The sequence below is a fragment of the Nymphaea colorata genome, chromosome 13 (genome assembly GCF_008831285.2).
Source record: "Nymphaea colorata isolate Beijing-Zhang1983 chromosome 13, ASM883128v2, whole genome shotgun sequence".
NCBI classification, from domain to species: domain Eukaryota; kingdom Viridiplantae; phylum Streptophyta; class Magnoliopsida; order Nymphaeales; family Nymphaeaceae; genus Nymphaea; species Nymphaea colorata.
This window is the reverse complement of record NC_045150.1, coordinates 962374-987143: the sequence shown is the minus strand read 5'-3', so window position 1 is coordinate 987143 and position 24770 is coordinate 962374. Positions and strand designations below refer to the sequence as shown.

The 24770-nt window shown below is 36.9% G+C and overlaps 2 protein-coding genes across 2 annotated transcripts in view; one reads left to right on the top strand and one right to left on the bottom strand.

Moving 5' to 3' along the window:
• Positions 1–11385, bottom strand: part of LOC116267223 (magnesium transporter MRS2-F-like) — a 51047-nt gene extending 39662 nt beyond the window's left edge. Inside the window, exons 1-2 of the mRNA XM_031648836.2 lie at positions 11234–11385; positions 10682–11143 (exon numbers count right to left, since the gene is read on the bottom strand). Coding sequence (XP_031504696.1) covers positions 10682–11065 — 384 coding nt within the window. The 5' untranslated portion in view covers positions 11066–11143; positions 11234–11385. The remainder of the gene's footprint in view (positions 1–10681; positions 11144–11233) is intronic.
• Positions 11386–15184: 3799 nt separating this feature from the next.
• On the top strand, positions 15185–17610 carry LOC116266629 (trans-resveratrol di-O-methyltransferase-like). Its single transcript, XM_031647928.2, has 2 exons — positions 15185–16039; positions 17264–17610. Exons 1-2 carry the CDS (start codon positions 15236–15238, stop codon positions 17555–17557), a joined length of 1098 nt encoding a protein of 365 aa, XP_031503788.1. The 5' UTR covers positions 15185–15235; the 3' UTR covers positions 17558–17610.
• Positions 17611–24770: the final 7160 nt, after the last annotated feature.

Sequence of the window (24770 nt, the reverse complement as noted above, 5' to 3'; positions counted from 1 at the left end):
ATGGGACTTTGTGGGCATGAAGATGCAGTTTAGAGGGCCGGCAAACAAACCGTTTACACTCGAAGCAACCCCAAGGTGACCTTGTGTAGAAGCCCTGGATGCCTGTCTGATGAAGGGACCAACTGCCTCTTTTCTTTTTGCTCCCAACCAAGTACCGTCGTATGTTGAAACAGGCAGTCAGTGTGGGTTTGAAGCATACCGAAGAATACTGAAGGAATTGTTGAACGAGTTTGAACCAGTTTTTAGCACGCCAGCGGCGCTACCACTTGCGCGTGTTCACGAGCACCAAATCGAGTTATAGCTAGGATCTGAAACAGTCAAATCCCGACCTTATCGCTACAATCGTGCGCAGCAAGAAATGCTCGAGCAGCTAGTACAGGAAATATTGAAAACATGGGTTGTTCAGTCGAATCGGAGCCCCTTTGCATCGCCGGCCTTATTGGTTAAAAGGAAAGACGTTAGTTGGTGGTTCTGTCTGGACTGTCGTGCGCTAAATGCCATCACCATCAAGGACAGATATCTGATACCCATCGTGGTGGACTTGCTAGATGAACTACGTGGGACATGCATATTTTCTAAGCTCAACTTGCGCTCAGGCTACCATCAAATCCGAGTTGTGAAGGAGGTCAATCCAAAAACTGCCTTCCATACCCACGATGGGGGACTACGAATTCAATGTCATGCCTTTTGAACTAACAAACACACCCTCCACTTTTCAGTCGTTGATGAATGATTTGTTTCGCCCCTTTTTGCGACGGTTTGTATTGGTATTTTTTGACGATACTAATTTACAGCACGGATCAACAAGAGCATCTCAAACACTTGCGCGCAGTATTAATAGTGCTGAAACGACATCAACTGCACGCCAGGCTTTTGAAGTGTGTCTTTGGTACAGTCAAGATTGCTTATCTAGGACATGTGATAAGCCATGGAAAAGTAAGTATGGAACAAGAGAAGGTGCAAGCGGTGAAAGAGTGGAGCACTCCAAGAACAGTAAGAGAACTACGCACATTCCTTGGGCTCACAGGTTACTACCGTAAGTTTGTCAAAAACTATGGTCTGGTGGCTGCACCCCTCACGGTGCTATCCAAAAAAGGTCGGTTTGCATGGAGTCCCCAGGTGGAGCAGGCGTTCCAACAACCAAAAGAGGCAGTGACAGCAGCTCCGGTTCTACAAATGCCCAATTTCCAGCTTCCTTTCACCGTCGAATCGGATGCATCAGACTTGGGGGTGGATACAATTCTTAGTCAAGGTAGCCACCCAATTGCTTATTTCAACAGGGAAATGGGCCCGACATTTGCTAGTAAGTCCACCTATGAACGAGAACTAATAGCAAATAGTTCTCGCAGTGCTAAAATGGAAACATTATCTTATGGGGCAACAATTTGTAGTGCTAACGGATCATTGCAGCCTTAAACACTGTCTTCAATAGCCGTCACTATCTCCAACACTTCAGAAATGAATACTTAAGTTAATGAGTTTTGATTTCAAGGTTTGTTATCGCAAGGGTAAGGAGAATGCTGCGGCCGATGGGCTGTCTAGAACCTTCGAACCACAGGTCAGCAGCTTGCTGTCCATCTCACAAGTCCAAGCTCACCTGTGGGACATGCGCAGGGTGAGGCAGTGTCGGTAAAAAAAGTCAGAGAAAAGTTAGAGACCAACCCTTTCAAGTATATGGGTATGAATGGAAACCACCATACTTGTATCGTAATGGATGCATATTTATTCCGCCAGAGACAGCGCTGCCACAATCACTAATACAACATTACTACAATGAGCATGCGACAGGCCATGAAGGAGTGGAGGGCACTTACCGCCGGCTGCATCCCACCTTCTACTAGCCTGGAATGAAAAGGGCCATAAGAGATTTTGTCCGGAACTGTGACCTTTGTCAAAGAAACAAATATGAAACGATGAAACCAGTGGGCCTCCTTCAGCCTCTTCCAACACCAGAACTTATATGGGAAGATACATCTATGGATTTCATAGAAGGTCTTCCATTGTCTTGAAGAAAATCTGTCATTCTGGTAGTGGTTGACTGTCTATCTAAGTATGCTCACTTTGTGCCCCTCTTGCATCCTTACACAGCAAAAATGGTAGCCCATACTTTTCAAGACCATATCGGAAAACATTATGGCATGCCCAGATCAATAACCAGCGACAAAGATCCTATCTTTATTAGTGCTTTTTGGAAGGAATATTTTCAGTTGCAGCCTGCATGGCACGAAGCTGCAATTAAGCATGACATACCACCCGCAAACAAATGGCCAAACCGAGGTTGTCAACCGCTGCCTTGAGACGTATCTACACTGCTTTGCGGGGCAACGACCTCGACTTTGGGTGGACTATTTATCATAGGCTGAATTTTTGTACAACACTAGTTGACATTCTTCCACCGGTGTCACCCCATTTGAAGCAGTTTGTGGTCGAGCTCCACCAACTATACGACGTTACCAGCCAGACACTAAAAGGGAAGAATCGGTTGATACACAACTCGGTTGTCGCGATGCCATACTTAAAGATCTCAAGGCACATCTCCTGCTGCACGCAATCGTATGGTCATTCAATACAATCGCAGGCACATAGATCAGCAATATAGTGTGGGCGATTGGGTCTACTTGCACAGGCCTACACATGCAGCAGGGTATCGACAACCAAGAGGATACTGTTAGAATGTACGTATGTCACCTATACATATGCATATATGTATGTACATTACATATACTTGTCATCTAATATATGTTTTATATATATATATATATATATATATATATACATATTATAGGTTTAGATACTTAGGATATTTATGTAATTTTTCACCTTCTTTATGTCGTTTCATTTTTTCTTATAACTTTGTATCTTTCCCCTTTTACCCCTGCCTTTTTTGTTTTTATCCAAAGGGGACCAAAAGGGGAGACTAGTCCCAACGGCTAGATTTATAGACGTTGGAACTAGTCTCCAACGGCTAGCCTTCTCCTCTCTCTTGTTCCCTCCATTATATATATGGTGTACAGCCCTTGTGTATGTTTATGGCTTTGTAGCCACTTCTTGTAGTGTTTAATGGATTTAATATATGTTCTTTGTTCCTCTTGGGTGAGGCCTCTTGAGTATTACTTTGTTGTGTTGAAGGAAGCTTCAAATGTGACGTTATTGAGGCATTGTTCAAACTAATCTTCCAAGAGACATTATAGTGTATAGGAGAAGAGATCATACTACACAAGAAATTGATCAAGCCAATCTTAGGAGGTCTCAAAGACATAGAAGGCCTCCTCAAAGATTTATTTCTTATGAGTCTTTTTCTCCTAAGTATAAAACTTGTCTTATGACACATCATTCCTTTTATGAGCCTTCATCTTATCTTGAAGCCAAGGATGACTAAAATTGGATTGATGCTATGAGCCAAAAACTTAAAGCTCTTGAAAGTAATGAGACTTGGGATATTGTTTCTCTACCTCTAGGGAAAAAGACAATAGGATGTAGATGGATTTATAAAGTTAAAACTAAGAGTGATGGGACCTTGGAAAGGTATAAAGCTAGACTTGTTGCTAAGAGTTATGCTGAAGAGTATGGGCTTGACTATGAAGAAACCTTTGCCCCTGGTATGACCTCTGTTAGAGCTCTTGTTGTTGTTGCTTCTATCAAATAGTGGCCTATCTTTCAAATGGGATGATAAAAATGCTTTTCTAAATGGGCATTTAAATGAAGAAGTTTTCACGGAGGTTTTCATCCTATCACACATATTGGAAATGCACAAATTTCTCTTCCAACATCACCATTTCCACTATCTTTGTCAAATGTCGCCCTTGCTCCAAATATCAAAAAGAATATTATTTTCATTTCTAAACTTGTAGATGATACAAACTCATCTGTTGAATTTACTTCTTCTTCTATGTATGTCAAGGATCTTCTAACGAAGAAAACATTTGGTGAAGGGGAACGCCAAGGAAATATGTATATTTTCAAGGAAAATCCTTATCTCTTCAAGTCCTCTTCAAATCCAACTCAATTGACCTGCTTTCCTTTCAAACCTTCACAAATTCCAAGTTCTAGTTGTCTCCAATCAGACATCAGTAAGTCAAATTTATGGCATGGTCGTATGGGACATTGTAGTCGTGGGTTTTTGGAAAAACTTGCATCAGATAATCTCATTGCAAAATCCAGTCTATATTTTGATTCCTATGACAAAAAATGTTCTAGTTGTGAACTATCTAAGAGGCATATACTTCCTTTCCATAATATCAATAAAAGAGCTTCAAAACCTTTTGAGATTGTCTATTCTGATGTATGGGGGCCAGCTCCCATTGATTCTTTGTCTGGCTCTCGCTATTATGTTTCGTTCATAGATTCTTATTCTCGATATACTTGGATTCACTTCATGAAACAAAAATCAGAACTGTTTAGTATCTTTCAAGAATTTCACGCCATGATCCAAACACAGTTCCCGTCTAAAGTTGTGCATTTCCATTGTGATGGTGGGGGAGAATATTCTTCACGTGACTTTATTAACTTTTTACGAGAAAATGGGATAACTCGACAGATTTCATGCCCATACACCCCACAACAAAATGGTGTAGCTGAACGGAAACATCGTCACATCGTGGAAAGTGGTATGAGTATCATGCATGATAGTAATACTCCTATTACTCTATGGACGGAGGCTTTTCACACTGCTGTTCATATAATAAACCGTCTGCCCATGACAATTTTGGATTCAAAATCTCCTCACTTCACTCTTTTTGGTCGAAATCCAAACTACAATGATTTAAGGGTTTTTGGATGTGTGTGCTATGTTCACATGGACTCGTCATTGATAAATAAATTTCAGAGCAAAGCAGTGCAGTGCAGGTTCGTTGGCTATGCAGATGAATACAAAGGTTTCAGATGTTATGACCCTACAACTAGACGCATCAAAGTATCGAGAAATGTTGTGTTTGATGAACACAATTTTAACATTTCTACTGAGAATTCTTAACCCGTGGAATCATATGATCCTTGGGTAAGTGCTGAGTTATTTGCAGGAGGCAGTCTAGAATCACATCCACATGATGAGATAGGATCTTCACGTATCACACAAACAGAAGGAAACAAAGAACTTGTTCCAGCTATGAAAGAAGGAGAAAACAATGCTTCATGTCTTCAGGACAGGTTTACACTCGTTAGAAAAAAGGGAGAGATGACAATCCAACCTCTTCCCATGTTGAAGTCTATGATCAGCCTGTCAGAAGATCGGTGCGAGTGCGACACCCCATTCATAGATGGGTAAGCTATGATAATCTCTCCTTAGATTTTCAGCTCTTTATGTCTCAAGTTATAAAAGGAGATGAACCTACTTCTTTTGAGGAAGCATCCAAGTCGTCGCATTGGATCAAAGTAATGAATAAAGAAATAGATGCATTGCATGAATGTGGGACATGGAAAGTTGTTCCTAGACCCAAAGAAAAGAATGTAGTAGGTTGAAAATTGATTTATAAAATTAAATATAAACCTGATGGCAGTGTAAAAAGATACAAGGCAAGATTGGTGACACGAGGCTTCACACAACAATATGGAGAAGATTATGATCTATGTCACATAGGTACGGATACCGATATGGGTACGAGTACGGACCATTTTCAAAAAATTTGGGAACGGGGGTACGGCCGTACACACACGAATATATATATATATATCAGAAAATTTCAAACAAAATAACATATTCACACATATATAACATAAAATTGCAAACAGGATAAAATCATGGTCCAAAACACAGTATGGAAGTAATTAACATACAATTATACAAACATGTCAGCTTTCTTGATTCTCCTCAATCGCATCATGAAGATTAGAAGGAGCAACAGGTTCTGTAAGGTCCATGTTAAAAGCATGCAAATCATGTTCTCCTTCAAGTTCCACATCAATGTCCTTTGGATTAACATCCCAATACTTGGATGATCCTGAACTGCAAGTTGCAACAATTTCTTTTACAACATGAAGAGGTTGGAGTGGACATAAACTAAATCATATATACATATCAAAGATACAAAAAGAAAGAAATACATGTAATCATTTGAAGTACGTGAAAGTAAGCATAGGTTGGAGTGGACATAAACTAAATCTTCTGCTCGCTTACTAGTTAGCTTATTTCTCTTGGTGTTGTGAATTTGAGAATAAGTGCTCCAATTTCTTTCACAACGTGAAGAGGTTGCAGGTTGAGATAATAACTTCAGCACAAGTTGTTGGAGATTTGGTGTCGATGCTCCAAAACACAACCACCAATTAACAGGATCTTCTTCATCTCTTGTCATTGCAGCTTGTATTGAATTATTTCTTCCACCAGAGAAGCTCGCAAACACATTATTTATTATCTTTAACCGATGAAAATCAGAATACAATCTTCCCAAACATATCTCCCTATTTTTTGATATTTCTGGATCTTGATTAGGAGGAACACGACAGTACCTCTTGCCAACCATATTTGTCCATAATATTTGGGATTTAAAGAGTGTGCCATACAATGCAAAGGGTTATTGCTTTTGTTCCATCTTCCTACTAAAAATCTATGCACATAATCGAAAAACTCAGAATCATCAAGTGCAACATTCTTCTGCTCATGTCTAAAAATGATGTTTTGAATTTTTTCAATCATGTTATCCCACATATCATAAACTTTATGAAGCATGGGCCCTTCTTTATCAACTTCTCTCAGCATCTGCCAAATATGCTCTATAATCTGCAGAAAATATGTAACTTTATCGCACCATTCATCTTCTAAAATGCATTTTTTAATTTTTTGAGCCTTCACGATGTCATCATTTTGATAAAACTCTCAATCATTGTCAGTCACCATAAGTGTTAATGCATGTTTCACCTGCTTTATTCTTTTTATCATTACGATAATGGATGCAAAACGAGTCTCTGCTACCTTCAACAATTTCAAATCAGAATGCCTATTAAATATAGCAAGAGCATTGTTGTGGTTTACAACAAAATTTTTGATGTTTCTGACATCATGCTCAAGCTCCTTAATCATGAACACAAGAAATTGGCATTTGGATCATCTTTTGATGGGTTGCAAATACTTTAAAGTGCTAGATTTATACTGTGTGCCACACAAGGAGTCCATAATATGTGACTATACTTGGGATCACTTGCCAAATTCATTCTTGCTCGTTGGCAAACTGGAGCATTATTAGTAATAAGTTGCACAACATTACCTTCACCCACTTCTTTGATGACTTCTATAAATAGCCCTTTTAAATACTCAACATTTTTATACTCCTCAAATGCATCAACACATTTCAAGAAGATTGGTCCATCAATCGAATAAGCAATAAAATTTATCAGTGGCCTCCTTTGTATATCAGTCCATCCGTCAGAAACAATGGATACTCCATATTGTATCCACAAAAATTTCTTCTTCTCTAACAATTTTTCAATGTTTGCCTTCTCTTCTGCAAGAATTACTGTTCTTAACTTCTCTGAACTCGGGGGTATATAACACTCAAACTGCAATTAGCCAAACCTGTAACAACATCTTTCCAATAAGGACTTCTGGCTACATTAAAATGAAGTGAACTTGCAAAAAAGAACCTTCTGATCCTTCTATCCATTTCTGCCCTTCCCATATTATTGAATGCTTGTTCTAATGTTTTTCTTTTCTTTGAATGATCTTCACCTCCTTCAGTAGCATAAAGAGGAACAGACACACTTGATCTGGATGAAGATTTCTTCGTCTCAGCTGCATCTTGTTCTTTTTTTGAATATATTAATCTCCTCGTTGGTAACTTTTGGGCATTGTCTAATTCCAACGCCAGAAATATGCAACAAACGTGCCTTGCAATGTGTATAAGAGCCCGTGAACATCATATCACAAAATTTGCAAGAAAACATTACATTCCCACCACCACTTGGTCCTTTTGATAGTTTCTTCACATAGCGCCAAAGAGGCTGAGATGGATTATCCATCTCTACTGTAGCGGTATTAACACTACCACTGCTGCTTTCTACATTTTTGCTTCCTGCAGGCATCATTTCTTTTCCTTTATCAGCCATTACAACTTATGTTTGAAAAGCACCTAGCAAAAGAGCAGCAAGATAGAACCAATAGAAACGGGGATCATTCCAAATAGACGAATCCTCTCACGAAACGATATATCACAACAATAACTAGGGAAGACGCAGAGATGATCACGAAACGATATATCTCAGAACTTGCCGTCGCCGGCTCAAGATCATGTTTGAGTGACAGTCGAGTTATTGCTGGTCGTTTTCTGATTAAGAGGTCAAATAAAGGGAACACAAACACAAACAAAGATGCATATTTCTAACAGTCGATGCATATCTCCGGCGAAACACTTGGAAAATAAAACACAAAAACAGACGCAAATGGAACACAAAAAACAGTCTGAAGAGCCGGCAGCGAAGGCAGGGATGTAAAATGAAAAAAAAAATGAAAATACCCTCACAGTCGCCGCTGCCGTCGCCGGTATGGTCCACTGCCGGCAATAACTCGACTGTTATCTCAAGATCGACGACTGTCGTTGCCGATCATCGCCGGCGGTGAAGGCAGGGGTGGAAAATGAAAAAAAAAAAATGAAAAATACCCTCACAGTCTGATAGCACCATTGAGTGCTAAGGAGCGTACCTTGTTGCTAAAGGATATACACAAGCTGAAGGGATTCACTATCATGAAACATTTGTCCCAGTCACAAAGCTTGCTACCATGTGCACTCTACTTGCTCTAGTAGTAATTTAAGAGGTTGGGTCTTGCATCGAATGGATGTCAGTAACATCTTTATTCATGGTGAGGTTGATGAAGAAGTATGCATGACTCTTTCACAGGGTTTTCGTAGTAAGGGAGCATTCTTATTCCAAGAATCAAGTATGCCGACTACACAAATCACTTTATGGATTGAAACAATCCCCACGCAATGGGTTCCATAAGTTATCACCGGCACTCAATGATGCCTACTCCATCCAATCAACTATTGATTATATGTGCACTCAGAGAGAGGGAAATTCTTTTATTGTTATTCTTGTGTATGTTGATCGTCATATTATTGCAGGCAATGATGAACAAGGAATCAACTTGCTCAAGAAATTTGTACATTCAAAATTTTATAACAAAGACCTAGAAAATCTCAAGTATTTCCTAGGTATAGAGGTTGCCAGTGCTCCATCAGTATTTCTTAGTCAAAGAAAATACACATTGGATATTCTTTCAGGCACAGGATTATTAGGAGCCAAATTAATCATATTCCCTATGGATAAAAAATAACGACTGAATCCAAATGATGGCGAGGTGTTAAAGGATCCGGCTAAGTATCGACGCCTTCTGGGCAGGTTGATTTATTTGATTATTCTTGGCCAGACAACATGTTTTCAGTACAAACCCTAAGTCAATTCATGCAAACTCCAAGGTGCACACTATGAAACTAGGGAAAAATAAAATAAATGAGAAACGAATAACACAAAGATCAAAAGGTAAGTAGATTTGCAACAAATAAAAAATAGAAAATGAAAAAAAAAACTGTTTGGCATTAAAAAATAAAAAATGAAAAAATGAAAAAAGTGGAAAAATTGCAAAAATTCGTTTTTTCGTTTTAAAAAAAAACACGTTTTTTGTAAGTTTTAAACTGCCATTTAATTTATTGTGTTTTTTCACTTTTTTTTTTTGAAAAAAAATGCATTTTTTGTGACTACGGTGCTAAGATATCTAAAGTCTTCACCGAGCAAAGGAATCTTTCTATCTTCATCAAGTGAATCTCAACTTAAGGGCTATTGTCACTCTGACTGGGCTAGTAATCCTAGTCAGGTGATCTGTGAGTGGTTACATTGTCTTCCTTGGCAAAAGTCTGATTGCATGACGTTCTAAGAAACAATCTACTGCGGCTCAATCATCTGCAGAAGTGGAATACCGACCAATGGCAACAGCGGTACGTGAAATTATATTGCTCCATTCACCATTAAACGACTCAGCCTCTTAGGTTTATATCACATTAAGTCAAGCAGCTTGTAAGTGATTATCAAGATAAGGTTTATGTCTCAGCAAACCTAATCTTTTCATGAAAAACTAAACATATATTTGTACAAGAAAAGATCCAAGAGGGCATTATCCAACCACAACATGTACCATCTCAATTACAGCTGCCCGATATGTTCACAAAGCCAATGAGTTGAAACATCTTTAACAATATTGTTGGCAAGTTGGGTGTTTTGGATCTTCATACGCAAACTTGAGCGGGAGTATTGGTGTGATCAATATAGGAACGATCCAAGGGCAGCAGTTGACGAGAAATCCGTGTGGAAGATAATTTTGACAATATATCAAATTTTGAATTTATTTCCTTATATTGTGTAACGTTAAATTTGTTGTAGATTTTCTTTGTAACTGGTCGATCCCTAAGTAATGAGTTGTGTGATTTCCTGGTCGATATATGTCAAGCTACAATGCGTAATGAGTTGTGTGATTTCCAATTTAATCAAGATTTCTGTTGATACAGAAATTATGGCAGAGAGTTGTTATCGGAAATAGGTAATGTAGACAAAGTAAACAGAACGATACCAAAGCATATCATGATTCACAAGTGAAGCGGTAAATGGAGTGCTTCTTCATTTTCATGAAAAAGCAAAACAGAAAAGAACCGAATAATTAGCACTTGCAGTTCTCACGGTAAAAGGAGAAGGCATTGGAAGTTACCTCCGGAGAAGGCGAAGAGCAACACATACTCGAAATACGGGATTGAAGATCCCGAACGAACGGAGCAACCAGAGGATCCTTTGAATTTAGCAGCAGGACCTCCGCCGCTGTGATGATGGCCTTGATGTGCTCTAGGTTGACGACGATGGCCCTTTCCCTGGCTAGGATCCTCGATGGGTAGGAGAGCAAGGGATCTAGGATTCGGAGGTCGCGAGCAGGGAGGCCGGTGCGGCGCATAATCCGGTGCTTCTCGAACTCTTCGAGCTTCGGCCGGCCGGAAGAATCGATGACAAGCCATGCCCTGATTCCGGCGCCCCTCTTCTTGGAGGAAGCGGCCGCAGAACGACCTTGGTTGTCCACTGGCGCGGTCTTGACGCTCTCCATGACCTCCGACCAACGAGGAGGAAAGGGAAGAAACGAACTTCCTTCTTTCTATTTCTTCCGGCAGCCTTGTTGCCGATGCTGATGCTCAGAATACAAACAGAATAAATCGACGAGTTCTTAACCAAAGCGAGAGAGAAGAGGAGGAACAGGAAGGAGGTCAACCCTTACCAGAATCCATAGCGGCAAGCTTCAGACTGCCTGTATGTCGGCAGGCAGGTTGTTGCCTTCGATGACGTTGATTCGTCTTCAACAAGGGAAGGCGGGAGTCGGGGAGAGAAAATCTCTCTCTCTCTCTCTCTCTCTGAGCGTAAGGAAACGGCTGTCACCTCCTTGGAGAGACGCACGATTCTTTCAAATGGGAACATTCCCGGGAAGGAGGCGATGATATAGATAAGAAGCGCATGCCATGCTGATCTAGGCGAGCACCCCGATCGATACTCGGAGGCAGGGTCAAAAGTATCGGTGCGGCGTGTCGTTTTTCTCTAAACACGCCTCACTCAACGATACGGATTGTCTGCCGATGCGTTTCGACCTATGTTGGTGATTTTGGAGGGCTTCGTATCAGTTGATATTTTGAAGCAGCCAATTTTATGTTCATTCATGTATCGTCATCCAGCCGATACGATGCATACAGGTTGATGGGAGCCGATTCACACCAATGTTAATAATTCGGAAGCTTTCTAGAAGAAATGTTTGAGGAACTTACATATAAGCAGACAACGAATCACTGCTTAACTTTTAAAAAATAAGAAATAGATGTTTAAATTTTGAAAGAAATTCTGGCAAAACCGCTTGTTAATGGAAACATTAATTTTTGGTATAAGTTAACAAAATACTCTTTTAAAGGACAAGTAATATTTCTCTGCTAAGAGATGAGCGGTTCTCCTATTGTTGCCCTTTACATGGTAAAATTAATGTTTTCTTTGATAGGCGGTCTTTTGGGACTTTTTCTTCAAAGTCAAACACCTGTTGTTAACTTTTAGAGTTTAAGTAGTGATTTGTTACTTATCTGAACATCCGATGCCTTGCTTTTATAATTTTTTATTATTTTAACATTTTAGCATAACTCAACTGAATTCCATTTATCTTTATGCCTACTTTACACTTACGTTTTTCTTAGCTAAATCTTGTATGACATCTATATCTAAAATTTTATGATTTCACAATTTTTAGAGGCGGCAAGTTAAAATTTTGAAAAGTACTTTTTCCCCCAAAATGTAAACAACATTTCAGATTGAATATGAAACTGTCAAAAACACCCACAATGTAAAAAAATATGTGCATGTGAAATAAAAAAAGAACATTTATTAAATGTTCTTGATTTACCAAAGCTCTCTAGTCCATCTACCAGATGGTGCATACCTACCCATTAAATCTCAAGGATGGGGCAAGATTGTCCATAGTTAGAGCAGTTTTAACCTTTTCCAAATGGCGGATAATTTTTTCTTGTAAGTTTGACCTTTGAAAATTCATTATTGGTCTTAAATCTTATAAAAAGGAAGCAATGACACTCTGAATCAAAAGGAACCTTCTTAATAACAATTTTGAAATAATGAAGTCTATCACATAAATCATCGACTCGGTTTATTTATTTGGCGCTTACGTTTGCTCACAAGGCATGAAGATAAAATTAAATTTACAAAAAACATTCTCTTGAAAAATATCATGTTCTTCTTTACTTTCTAACTAAGATAAGGGATTAGGATCTAGGGATGCCACAAAGGACGTCGATGAATATAAATTTAGATCGCTTATCCAATCAAATTACTTTAAATAAATCAGATACAAAAGAAATTGATATCAAGATAAAAGTTAGGATTATATTCGGTTTAAAAAATTGATATAAATATCTAATTGGATAATAACAATTAAAAAAAAAGGCACCCAAAAAGTATATATATCCAAATTTAAATGTCCAAATCCAACTCATAGCTAAAATTTAAATTTGAATACCAAATTCAAAGTTACTGCACTTAAGACGTGGCCTCTTAAACAGACCCGGTCCAGGACTAGACTAGGTTCCTAATCCAGGTCCGTTCCAAATAAGGATGCTTTCATACATCAGCTTGCTTTATGCATTTATATAGAGACGTCGTGTCACCAACTCGCACCTGCCTTTTCAATACGGGACAAAATTTGTCAACTGTCTCAACACCTTGTGTGGCCCTTCACAAAGAAAATAAAGCAAGAGACAAGCACTTATTCTATTCATTGTTTATTATAACATAAGAAATATATATACATATATTTTCAATTAGTAGATTTGTTTTCATAGCAATTTAAAAGCAACAAAAACTTCCTAATCAATGTTATATTGCTTTGAAAATTGTCATGGCGCCAACTCGATCACTTATTTGGAAGCTGACTTGTTCTTTTCTAAGAGAGAATATTAGCAGATTATGTGACTATGGACATTGTCATTTTATGTAACAATGTTGTTTGGAAAAAGATGCTTAGGTGGGCGATCAAGGGCAAATGCACTGTCTAATAATTTCCCTATGCTATCTATGGTTGATGGCATAGGATGGCGACCCTCCTGTTCACATTGTTGAAAATAATTATGCCGATGTATGGAGCCGTAATGTAGCTCATATTTTTGGTCCCGTGTTTTGTTTATATGTTCTTAGATGATAGTTCTTGTAGTTGTGAAGTGCTTGGCCGAGCTTACCTCTTTTGACTTTTTTGCAAGTTTTTGTGTAGCTCTATCAATAAAGGTTGGAAGGTCTTCCCTTTCCACAAGCTTGCATCAGAATTGCCACGAATTATTTGACACACAAAATCTCTATAATTATGTTTTGCATAGGTAAGTAAGATTGAAAACATAAAAAAAAAAGTGTTTTATTTAATAAAATAATAAAAACTTGGTGATCATTTATCTAATTAATTGAATAAATCATTTTGTGTGTCATGCACTTTGCACAAGATGTTTAACTAATTGATTAATGAAGCAAGCTTTCTTAGATAAATATCTAAAAAAAGAAAAATGGTTTAGAGAAATATTTGAAAATAGCATGAAACATGCTTTAAGAAATTGGAAATTATTTCTAATAAATAATTAGTGGCATAAAAATAACCCATTAATATGAAAAGGGTAAATATCATGCAAAATAAAATTAGTTAAAATTAAAGAACTGAAGATATGAATGTATTATGAACTAATCATGTAAAAATAAGAGGTGTGATTAGAATTGGCATGAATCAATGACAAAAAAAACTCACTTCGATGGTTGGTTTAGGAGTACTATGGCTGATTCAGGTTTAAATAATAGAAAAATTTGTTTTAGATGCTTTTTAGTTAAACACACATTCTTATGTAATCATAAAACTTATCTGACCCCGCCAGATTTGATCACTTGGTACGATTAACTAAATCTGTTTTTATTATTTGGTGTCCAGCGTTTGAAAATATTTGAATGAGATCAATGCTGTAAAACTCAGCTTGAGCCAGCCGAATGAGTACAAATTGGTAGCAATCTTTGCTCCATTGCTCCTATATATATCAGGGAAGCATTTAAAGAATCCCATGGTCGAAAATGGAAGGAAAAACTCGCTTAGAAATGAAAGGGCAACTTATTTACAAATAGAGATGTCAACGAATTAGATTCAAAGTAGATATACTTTTAACAATATCAGTCTTAGATATTCGTATTCCAGTATGACCAAAGAAAAATCATATTTAAATGTGAATTTAAAATCAATTTCACAATCTAAATCGGATTTTGACATTCATATCCAAATTGAATCCGAATTTTGAGTAGATTTCCAAAATGTAAGAGGATTGAATATAAGATATTTATTTAAAAGTAAATTCAATCTGAATTCTAATCCAAATCCGATCAGATGTCATTTCATAATTTGGAATAGGACTCAACTTCTTAATGAGATATTTATTTTTTTTTTCGTTTAAAACTGTTTGACAAAATATCCATCCAAATCAGATATATTGGTAAATAGCTGGGAGGAGGCCAGACCTTATCCAAAAGAGTTAGGTAGCTATATGTGCTACAACGGACGCTAGAACATTCGATAATTCTATTCCAACGACGTCATTGCACATGTCATAGGCGCTGCTTCTGTCCATAATCTGATGTCACATATGCGTACAAATTAGTAACTGACGTTCATCATTTGTCTGGATCCTTAATCTCTTTGGTTATAGCAGGTGGAGCCATGGATCAAAAGATGAACCTCCAAGAGGGGACGACTATGGATGATCAGATCACAGCAGAAGCTCACCTCGAGACGATTTCTCGCTCATACGTGAGATCCTACTCACTCAAGGCCGCCATTGACCTCGGAATACCGGACATCATCCACAGCCATGGACAGCCGCTCACTGCTTCTCAATTGGCCGCCAAGATCCCCATCAACCCCCCGGCGGACGCCTCATGCCTCGATCGCCTGATGCGCCTGCTGGTGCACGCCGGCGTGTTCGCCGAAGAAACAAAGCAGACCGACGCCGAAGAAGGAGAGGAAGTTTCGCATTATGGATTGACGCCGGTGTCTAGGCTCTTGCTAAGGGACGGCCGGTATAATCTGTCATCACTTGCGGTGTTGAACCTCCATCCTTTGGTTGTCTCTGCATGGGACAACTTGGCAGCTTGGTTGCGATCAGGGGAGTCTCACCCTACGGCCTTTCAGGCTAAGCATGGGGAGCCACTGTGGGTCAAGGCGAGCCTCGATCCTACGATCAACAAGCTGTTCGGTGAGGCCATGTCTAGTGTGGCCAAACTGTTCATGGGTTGCATGCTTGAAAGGTGTGGTGAAGTTTTCGAGGGAGTGAGCTCGCTTGTGGATGTTGGGGGTGGGAACGGGACGGTGGCCGCGCTCATAGCCGAGGCCTTTCCTCACATCAAGTGCATGGTGCTGGACTTGCCCCATGTTGTGGCCGCATCACCGCCGCGGCAGAACGTTGTTGCCATCGGAGGTGATATGTTGGAGTCGGTGCCACCAGCCGATGCTGTCCTTCTCAAGGTATGAACATTTGCCAGTCCTGCTTGACTTGAAAATCAAGTGGGATATTTTGTCAACCTCCTTTTTTTTTTTTTTTTTTTTTCTTTCAGTGTATATTTTGTTGCACGTCTGGGGTATGCAACTCTCAATCTCCTATTCTTATACCCATTGAAAAAACGCGAAAAAAGCGCGTTAAAAACGGGCTAAAAACACATTTTTTTCGTTTTTGATGTTTTTTTCAAAAATAAGTTTTAAACGGTCATTTAATTTATCATGTTTTTTTCATTTGAAAAAAAAAGTTTTCTGTGACTATTATTTTGACTCATGCTTGAATCTACAGTACCCATGAATAGAATCTGCCCTGACACTCGCTGTCCAGTTGATATTGACAAAATACTTCGTTGATTCTCTTTGAAGGCCGATCGCAAGTACTAAACTTCTCCCGCCCTTCAATGTAAGGCCGTCGAGCGAAGTTAGCGTAGCCAAATTGAACACGCTGTTACCTTCTTGTTTTGTCCTTTGTAAGGGTTTCGTACAGAAGCAGGTCTCCTAGTATGTAAATACTTGCATTGATAATTATATGGTTCAAATGATAATAATTTTAATGTAAATATAGTTTTAGTTTTAGATCTTAAGACCGGTGGCCTTGATTTCATTAATCGAAGTTTCTTCACTTTTTTTTTTAACTTCTACAATTTTCAAGGCTCGATCAGCGTCTGCCTGCAGCATGGTTGGATTTTTTGAAAAAGTACTTAAAGTTACTCAACCTCCCCAATTATCGAATAATATGAAATTTATTTTGATTTGAGCCCCTCATAAAATTTGAAGTGTGTGCATATGTGGGTGTATTGGGGCTCATCTTCCTTGAAATCAGTACAATAGAAGGGTTGAGCCAAAGTAAAAGAGAGAGAGAGCGAGAGAGAAACAATCAACTCATTTCATTTAGTAACAATTTGGATCATTAATGTTCAAAACGTCAGCTTGAAACTGTTGGTTCTCATCGAACAAGTGTCTTGTCATTTCCATTGACAGGCCAATGCGAGGCTTTCATGCGTTAAAAGATGTTCAGTTTGTTACTATTTTGAAATATTTATAAAAATATTGTTCTTATTTCTTATAGGGGATTTTTTTTTTGTTCATCTTACCGAGTCCTTGCCTGCGGGTAGTTACCAACAATCAGAATTCAGAAGCTCCAAATGTATTTTAACTATGATCAGTTATATATTAATGCTTATATGCAAGTAGGCAATACTGCACGACTGGGATGACAAAGACTGCGTGAAGATACTGAGGCAGTGCAGGGAGGCGATCCCAGAACCAGGAGGAAAGGTGATCGTCGTGGACGTAGTAAGGAAGAAATGGCCTCATCAAGTGTTCAACGAACTGCAACTGCTAGTTGATCTACAGATGATGGTAATGAACAACGGCAGGGAACGGACTGAAGAGGAATGGAAGAAGTTGTTTATCGATGCCGGCTTCTCCAGCTATAAGATAGTTACCAGCGTCGGCGTCCACTCTCTTATAGAGGTCCGCCCTTAGATGGTCGTTGTCGTGCACCAACTTGAATAAACTCTTTTAGTTGTACTGTGTTATTTGTACTGCAAGAGAATGAATATTTGAGCGTTTCCCATATGATCATGGATGGATAAATAAACAGCTAGTTGCGTCGGTTGCTGTGAAGTATTAGATGAACTAATTTGACAGAAACTCAGTTAACGTTTTTAAAAATTTTAATTTGGTTACAGGAAAATTTTTAGAAAAAATATATTTGACTGATAAAAAGATTTTACAAGTTCTTCCGAAACTTTCTAAAGGTCCCACAAAAAAAAAAAGAAATATGGCCCGGTGATAATATCTGGATTATTTTGAACAAGTACGAAACTGAGATTATACAACATGGAATCACAGACACATGGTAGGATGGCCGCCAATGATGGTCAATTTTTACCGACGTCTGATGCCGGACGTTGATGAAGATGGACCTTCATCGACATTAGGAAAAAGGTGTTGATGAAGATGGACATTCACCGATGCCTAGGAACAACATGTCGGTGAATTTTCATTCAACGACGGTCAGGCAAGGACCATCGGTAGAAATAATGACTTCAGCAACACCTCCTTGTATTCGTCTCGGTGAAAGAAATTTTCAGCGTATAATTATCGATGTCTAGCCTGGCCATCGGTGTAATTGATGAAAATCACTTTCACTGATGTTCTGTATGCGTGGATGAAAGTTTCCTCAGACTTTCACTGACATTTTTAAGTTTAAGTTTAATATTCATCGACATCCTTCACACGTCGATAAAAGCTAGCGCGACTTTTTTTTAACTTCACCCGTACCATTTTTTTCTCCCTCTTCTATTTTCTTCTCCCTCTTCTACAGGCGACGACTGCCGATTTCTAGCGCCTATATTGTTTTCATTTAATTTTTGGCATCCAGACAACTTTCAATAGGTTTTTTAACCTTCATATTTGTTATTTATCCATTTGTGAAATGATTTTAGGGTATATATTTTTGGTGTGCATAGGTCCGAGATTTCACCATTTTATGGTGGGGTTTGGCCATGACACTTTGTAGTTACGTTTGTTGAGCATAGTATTGCCCGATTGATGTATTAATTACATGAAAATTCTTCACATGCACAAAATCCTCAATTTTCCATCAATTTGTGACCACACCAGATTCCAGCTTTTGCTGGCCGGATTATGAAGAGATAATTTGCACATTTCTGGTTCTCCTACACATGAACTTAGTGACAAAAGATCATGTTCATTGGATTTTTTTTAAGGCATTTTTTGATATTTAAAAATTTCTAGTCCCTAGCTTTATACACACTTACCAAGTGTTAGATAAATTGTTTGGACGACTTAGGACTCATGATTTTGTTGAGCCACTTTAACTCTGTCAATGCACTGACAAACTTTTTGTTGACGTTTCCTTGTAACCTCTTTACCAATGCTTTCTAGTTGTTAGTAATATACGTATTTTTTGTAGTGTTAAAAATAGTAGTCAGATTGATCGGCCTCCAATCAATGAATATCTAGAAGCATTATTATGTTTATTTTCCAGAAACTTAGAAGTATATTAATAAAGAAAGGGATCCATCTCCCAACAAAGTTGCATTGGGAAAAAGGTAGAAATATACAAAAAAAACAACTAAAATCGAGAAACCTACATTGTTCAAAAAAGTAAAAAAAACAAGGGGTGGAGTAAGAAATTTAAGCAGAGGGATGTAGTACCCAAGTTTTAGATTTGCAGGCGACAAAATTATGTAAATGAAAAAAATGACTTTGAAGTATCAATATAGAAATAATCAATTCTTGTGGGGATGTGTGGTCAACTGCCCACACAAACCCACACCTATGACTATCCTTTATTGATTTATAAATCAAACTGGTTTGCATCTGCATCTATAACATCAGTATTACAACACTTAACGTTGGCCATAACATCAGTAGTGACTACAACACTTCTATAGTTTGGGCCATAGTAACTTTTTATAAAAGAACCTATGCAGTAGCCACATAGTGAGCCGTCACTTGGGGAGCTGTAAGCTTTGAACAAGGGATTATGCTTACAATCATTCCAAATCTTTATACCTCTATTTTGTGTGTAGGCTGCTTGCTAGAATAACAGTGAAGAGGTAGCCTGGGTGATCTTAATAAAATTTGTGCACATTCAACAAATAAAAACCTGGACTGCATGGTTTAACTCTTCCACAGTTCATTGGACTTCAGTGAAGCAGTGATGTAATTTTTAAAAATAACCTCATTGAAGAATTAAAGCAGATGGAGGAAAGCGAGTGTCTTGCTCTTCTCTACAAATTAATACGTGAAAGCCCCAAATTTATTTTTAGATATATGTATAACAAAACAAGAAAACATAAATGTTGACATGCACGTAAAGGAAAAATAAAAGACTTTAGAAAACTAAAATCTACCATCTCCACTAACATGACTCTTAGAGCTAAATAAAGACACTCCAAACACTTTGGGACAAAATGAGAAGCTCCAAAATCACCACAATCAAATATGATATAATTAGCAGAAAAAGAAAGTTGGTCATGCCTTCATAAAACACACATACAAATATTATAGTGTATGCTTGAGTAAATTTCTAAGATAGATTCAAATATTAGACACCGACACATTCATACAAAGTGTATGCTTGACAATGTAAAAATTCAATTATTTACTCCACAAGCACAAGATTATAAGATGCAAAAGTACAATTGAAACATACATGTTAATGTATTCTTACTTTTCATCTCCCTGTATGGAAATTATCTACTCCTACATGTTGATGCCAATCATCAAAATGGAATCGTATCAGGATACTATGAAAATGACACATGAATCAAGATTGTCAGACAAGAGACAACTCAATCAAGGAGAATGAGAAGAGTTCAATTTGTGGGATTCCCCATAGAATGATCAAACAAGAGAATATCTTGCTGTTGCCTTTTGGACTTTGCAGTAAGATGAATGGACATTAAAGACCAAGTACCTCTCTGTCATAAACAATATAAATTTATGAATATAATTTTAGTTATTAGGCTCATCATTGACTCATCATCGTTTTCTTCAACAAGTATAGCTATTGTGTATGTTGGCGAAAAGCAAAAAACAAATGAGAACTCATGGGACACTATTGCAAAACCTCAAGAGCAAGTTCTTTCATTAGAAAAAAATAAGATAAATTTTACAAGAACACTCAACTCATATACACATCTCAACATTATTTTGGTATACCTTGACAAACTCCAATACCTCTATTTGTAGGCCTAAGAGAACCTGTAACCTCTCTTTCACATAAATATGGAATAAAGTCGTGCCATAAACTCTACCACATTCATGGCATTAAACATAACATCAAAATAAAAAAAAAACTCCTTATAACTTAACATGTTTACAACTACATGGCTTTAAGACAAAAAAACTACCACATGACATTAACCTTTCTTCGATAACTTATTAAAAACATACATTATTATGCATTTGTTATGAACTTCTTATATGTTAAGGAGTTTTGCATCACATTTTATCACTCTCTCTTGATGCAAAATTCAATACACCAAGAGATGATCTGATCTTCATGAACATTGAATAATCGAGAGGCTTTGTAAATCCATCATCCACTTGATAATTCGTATAACAATATTTCGTTGTGATTGATCAGCCGGTGACTGTTTTACACACAAAGCTCAAGATGTTTAGTTCATCTATGGAACACTAGATTTTTCATCATAGCAATCGTCGCTTGGTTATCACAAAAAAACTCAGTTGCCTTGACTTGTTTTTGATGTAAGTTTGCCAAGATAGCTTAACATGACACAGTGGCTGCAACAGACTCTGTTTTTGAAGAAAATAGAGCCATAGTAGAGCCAAGGGTATAGATAGACCAACAACTACATTTCCCCTCATATATAAAACCAGCCCAATCACAAATTCAGTAGTTGGTTGTTCCTCGAATATAACAAAAGAATCTGCTTTGCCAATTCAAGATGATGTATTAATGGAAAATACATAAACTTTGAGGTTATACCAATTGGAAACACAATACCTGGACATGTCTGTGTGAGATACATCAATTTATCAACTAAACTCTTATAATAACTTCTAATTAATTTTCATGATAACACCATTTATAGTTAATTTCTCATTAATGTTCATGAAAGTAGAACCTGACTTCTGTGACAACATTTTAAAATTTTAAAGTATATTTAAAGCATATTTTTCTTGAGAAATAAAAAAATATCAGTAGTCTATTTAACTTGAAATTCAAGAAAATAATATAAAAATATCAGATCTAACACATCAAATTCATACATCATACTTGCCTTAAATTTTTCAATGAGGCTACTAAGAGCCTGTATAAATGATAACATCTACATAGATATAAACTATAAGAACATAATTACCTATTCTGTTCACATATAAGTGAGTTCACTTTTACTTCTATGAAAGTCATTGTGTATTAAGTATAAGTCTAATCTCTAGTACCCAACTTTTGAGGTTTGTTTAAGGCCACAAATAACACTCTTCAACTTGTGCACCTTCTCTTGTTGTCCATTGACAACAAATCCTAGAGGTTGGCAAATATAAACTTCTTCCATTAAGAAATCATTTTTCAAAAACCCATTTTACATCAAAGTGAAAAGATTAATATTTCATATGAGCTGCCAACATCAAAGTAATTCAAATAGTTAAAAAAATGCAACAAGGAAAAAAGTTTTTGAAAAATTTACTCCAGATTCTGGAATATATCATTTCAAGACAAGCCTTACATTGTATTTTTGCACGCTTCCATTAAAATTATGTTTTATTTTAGGCCCTATTTAATAGCAATGACATCTTACCCATCTAATAGGTCAACATTCAGTTTTCAAGTATCATTTATATCAATAGCTGCTATTTCTTTTTTCATGGACTTCTCTCATTCATGTTTTCTGCAAGCATCTTCATAACATGTCGTTTCTATGATCATCAAAGCAAGTGCATAATTATAAATATCAACTCTCTTTGCCTTTCTTAGAGGACTACGGCAGTCCATAATAGGTCCAACATCCTAATCTTTTTGGGCTCTCCATGAAAAAAATGTTGTTAGTGGAGGTTGGGATTTATCCCATTTTTTAGACTTTCATCTTTATTATTTCATTTTTAAAAATTGCTTCCATAAAAAACATCTTGTTGAATAATAAGTTTTTTGGAACCAGAGATATACTTTTGAAATATTTGAATATCCAACAAATATACATTTTTCACTTTTCTTGTTCAACTTACTACACTCACTTGAATCAATTAACACATAGAAATACATAAAAAAACTTACAAACTATTTACATTATCTTTGTGTTCCTACCAAGCCTCATAGGGTATATAAATGGACTGTTTATTGCCTTAGTTGGTGAGATGTTGTATGAATGGACTGTAGTGGCTATTGTTTCTACCAAAAATTTGGAAGTTGGGTTTACTTAGCATGCTTCTAGCTATTTCATCACAGTTCTATTCTTTTCCTCAGCTATACCATTTTGCTAACACATGTTCTTACTATCAACTACCTATGAATTCCATTCTTTTTGCAAAAATCAACAAAATCATTTGACAAAAATTCTCTTCACCTATCTATGTGCAAATACTTTTTGGTATGGTTGCTAACCTTTTCTACCAAAGTTTTGAAGTACTAAAATTTTTCAAGAACTTTTGACTTTTGGGCAAGAAAATATACCTAATTTAAATGTCTAAAAATGCCAATAAACAATAGAATAAATCTATTGTTGTTCAAAGAAATAGTATTCATAGCCTACGAATGTCTCCTAGACTAGTTCAAGAGGTTTCTGGGCCATGAATACCTTTTTAATAGGGAAAGACATAATCTTGCTTTCCAATTCCATCACTGCACAAGATATGAGCAAGATTCGTCTAAGCTGCTTCATTTGTTGTCCAAATAACCTCTTTTTTTCTTTGTAAGTATTAGAAATATCCCCATTCATAAGTCTGAGACCCACATCTATGAATCAAAAGGTCTGACGGATCAACTCTACAATTAGTTGGAATTAAAAGGTGTTCAAGTCATTTGTTTGAATAAATGGAAACCCTTCCTATTGAATGATAATGATACTTTCCAAATATCAAAATTCTTGATCAATAGAGGAACAATATCAGCATTTTCATTCAATAAAATACCCAAGTGGATGATTGATTCATTCCATAGTGAGGTAAACCCAAAATCATGCTCTTATTATATAATAATTTCAGCCCATTATAATGTAAATGTCCATACCTTAAATGCTAAACCTGAAAGGTTTTGTCAACCTCACTGACTAAAACAACTTAAGTTATATGTGAAAATTCAAAAGAAAACATCTTGTTTGGAGTCATTTTCATTGTAATAAAGAGCTTACTATCTGACTGCTTTCTCTTGATTTCATATGTTCCATAATGAAAAATAAAAAAATAACTATTTTCAAGCAACTGTTCAACAATCAATTAATTTTAAGTTAAATTAGGTAGATAATAAATATCATGGATTGGTTTTTTGCTATCTGATTTAATCTTAACTTCAATAGTTCCTTTGCATATAGTCTGCACTTGTTTGTTATTTCCAAGTCATACATATACTCATCAATATAATGGAAAAAATTCTTTTCACATGTCATGTGATTACTACTGCCACTATCTATAAACCACACATGATCGACTTTAGTTTTCGAATGGGCAATGAAATGTAACGTTAATTACCTTCTTCATTTTCTTCAGCAACATTGACTTCTTTTTTTGCCTTGTCCCAACACTTTGCATCAATGTACACAAGTTTCTTGCAAAAATAACATTGCTTGTCTTTGTAACTTGACCTTTGGTTGCTTTCGCTGTCAGCATTCTACAGACCTGAAGCAAATCTTCCACACGATATCTACCTCTTCATCCACCTACATATTTGCTATCTAATGTACATTCACTACTTTTTTGCTTGTTACAAATTTCTATATTTACTTGGAATGCCTATTCAGTAGACCTGTTCAACCTAGCTTCATATGTAGAAGAGAACCCATCAATTCATTAACAAAATAAGTGCTTATATCCTTAGATCCCTTTATAGCCATTACAACATGATCAAACTTTGACAACAAACTTCAAAAGATTGCTTATACTATCTTTTTTATCTTCAATTAGTTCTTCAAAGTTGTTCATTTGGTTTACATTAGTAAACATTTTAGAGGAGAAATATGGATGGATTCATGTTCTTTCATTT

Bases quoted from the DNA above. Each gene is read 5' to 3' on its own strand.
- LOC116266629 (XM_031647928.2), top strand. From the start codon at position 15,236: ATGGATCAAAAGATGAACCTCCAAGAGGGGACGACTATGGATGATCAG. The intron at 16,040-17,263 runs GTATGAACATTT...ATATGCAAGTAG, and splicing joins CCGATGCTGTCCTTCTCAAG to GCAATACTGCACGACTGGGA.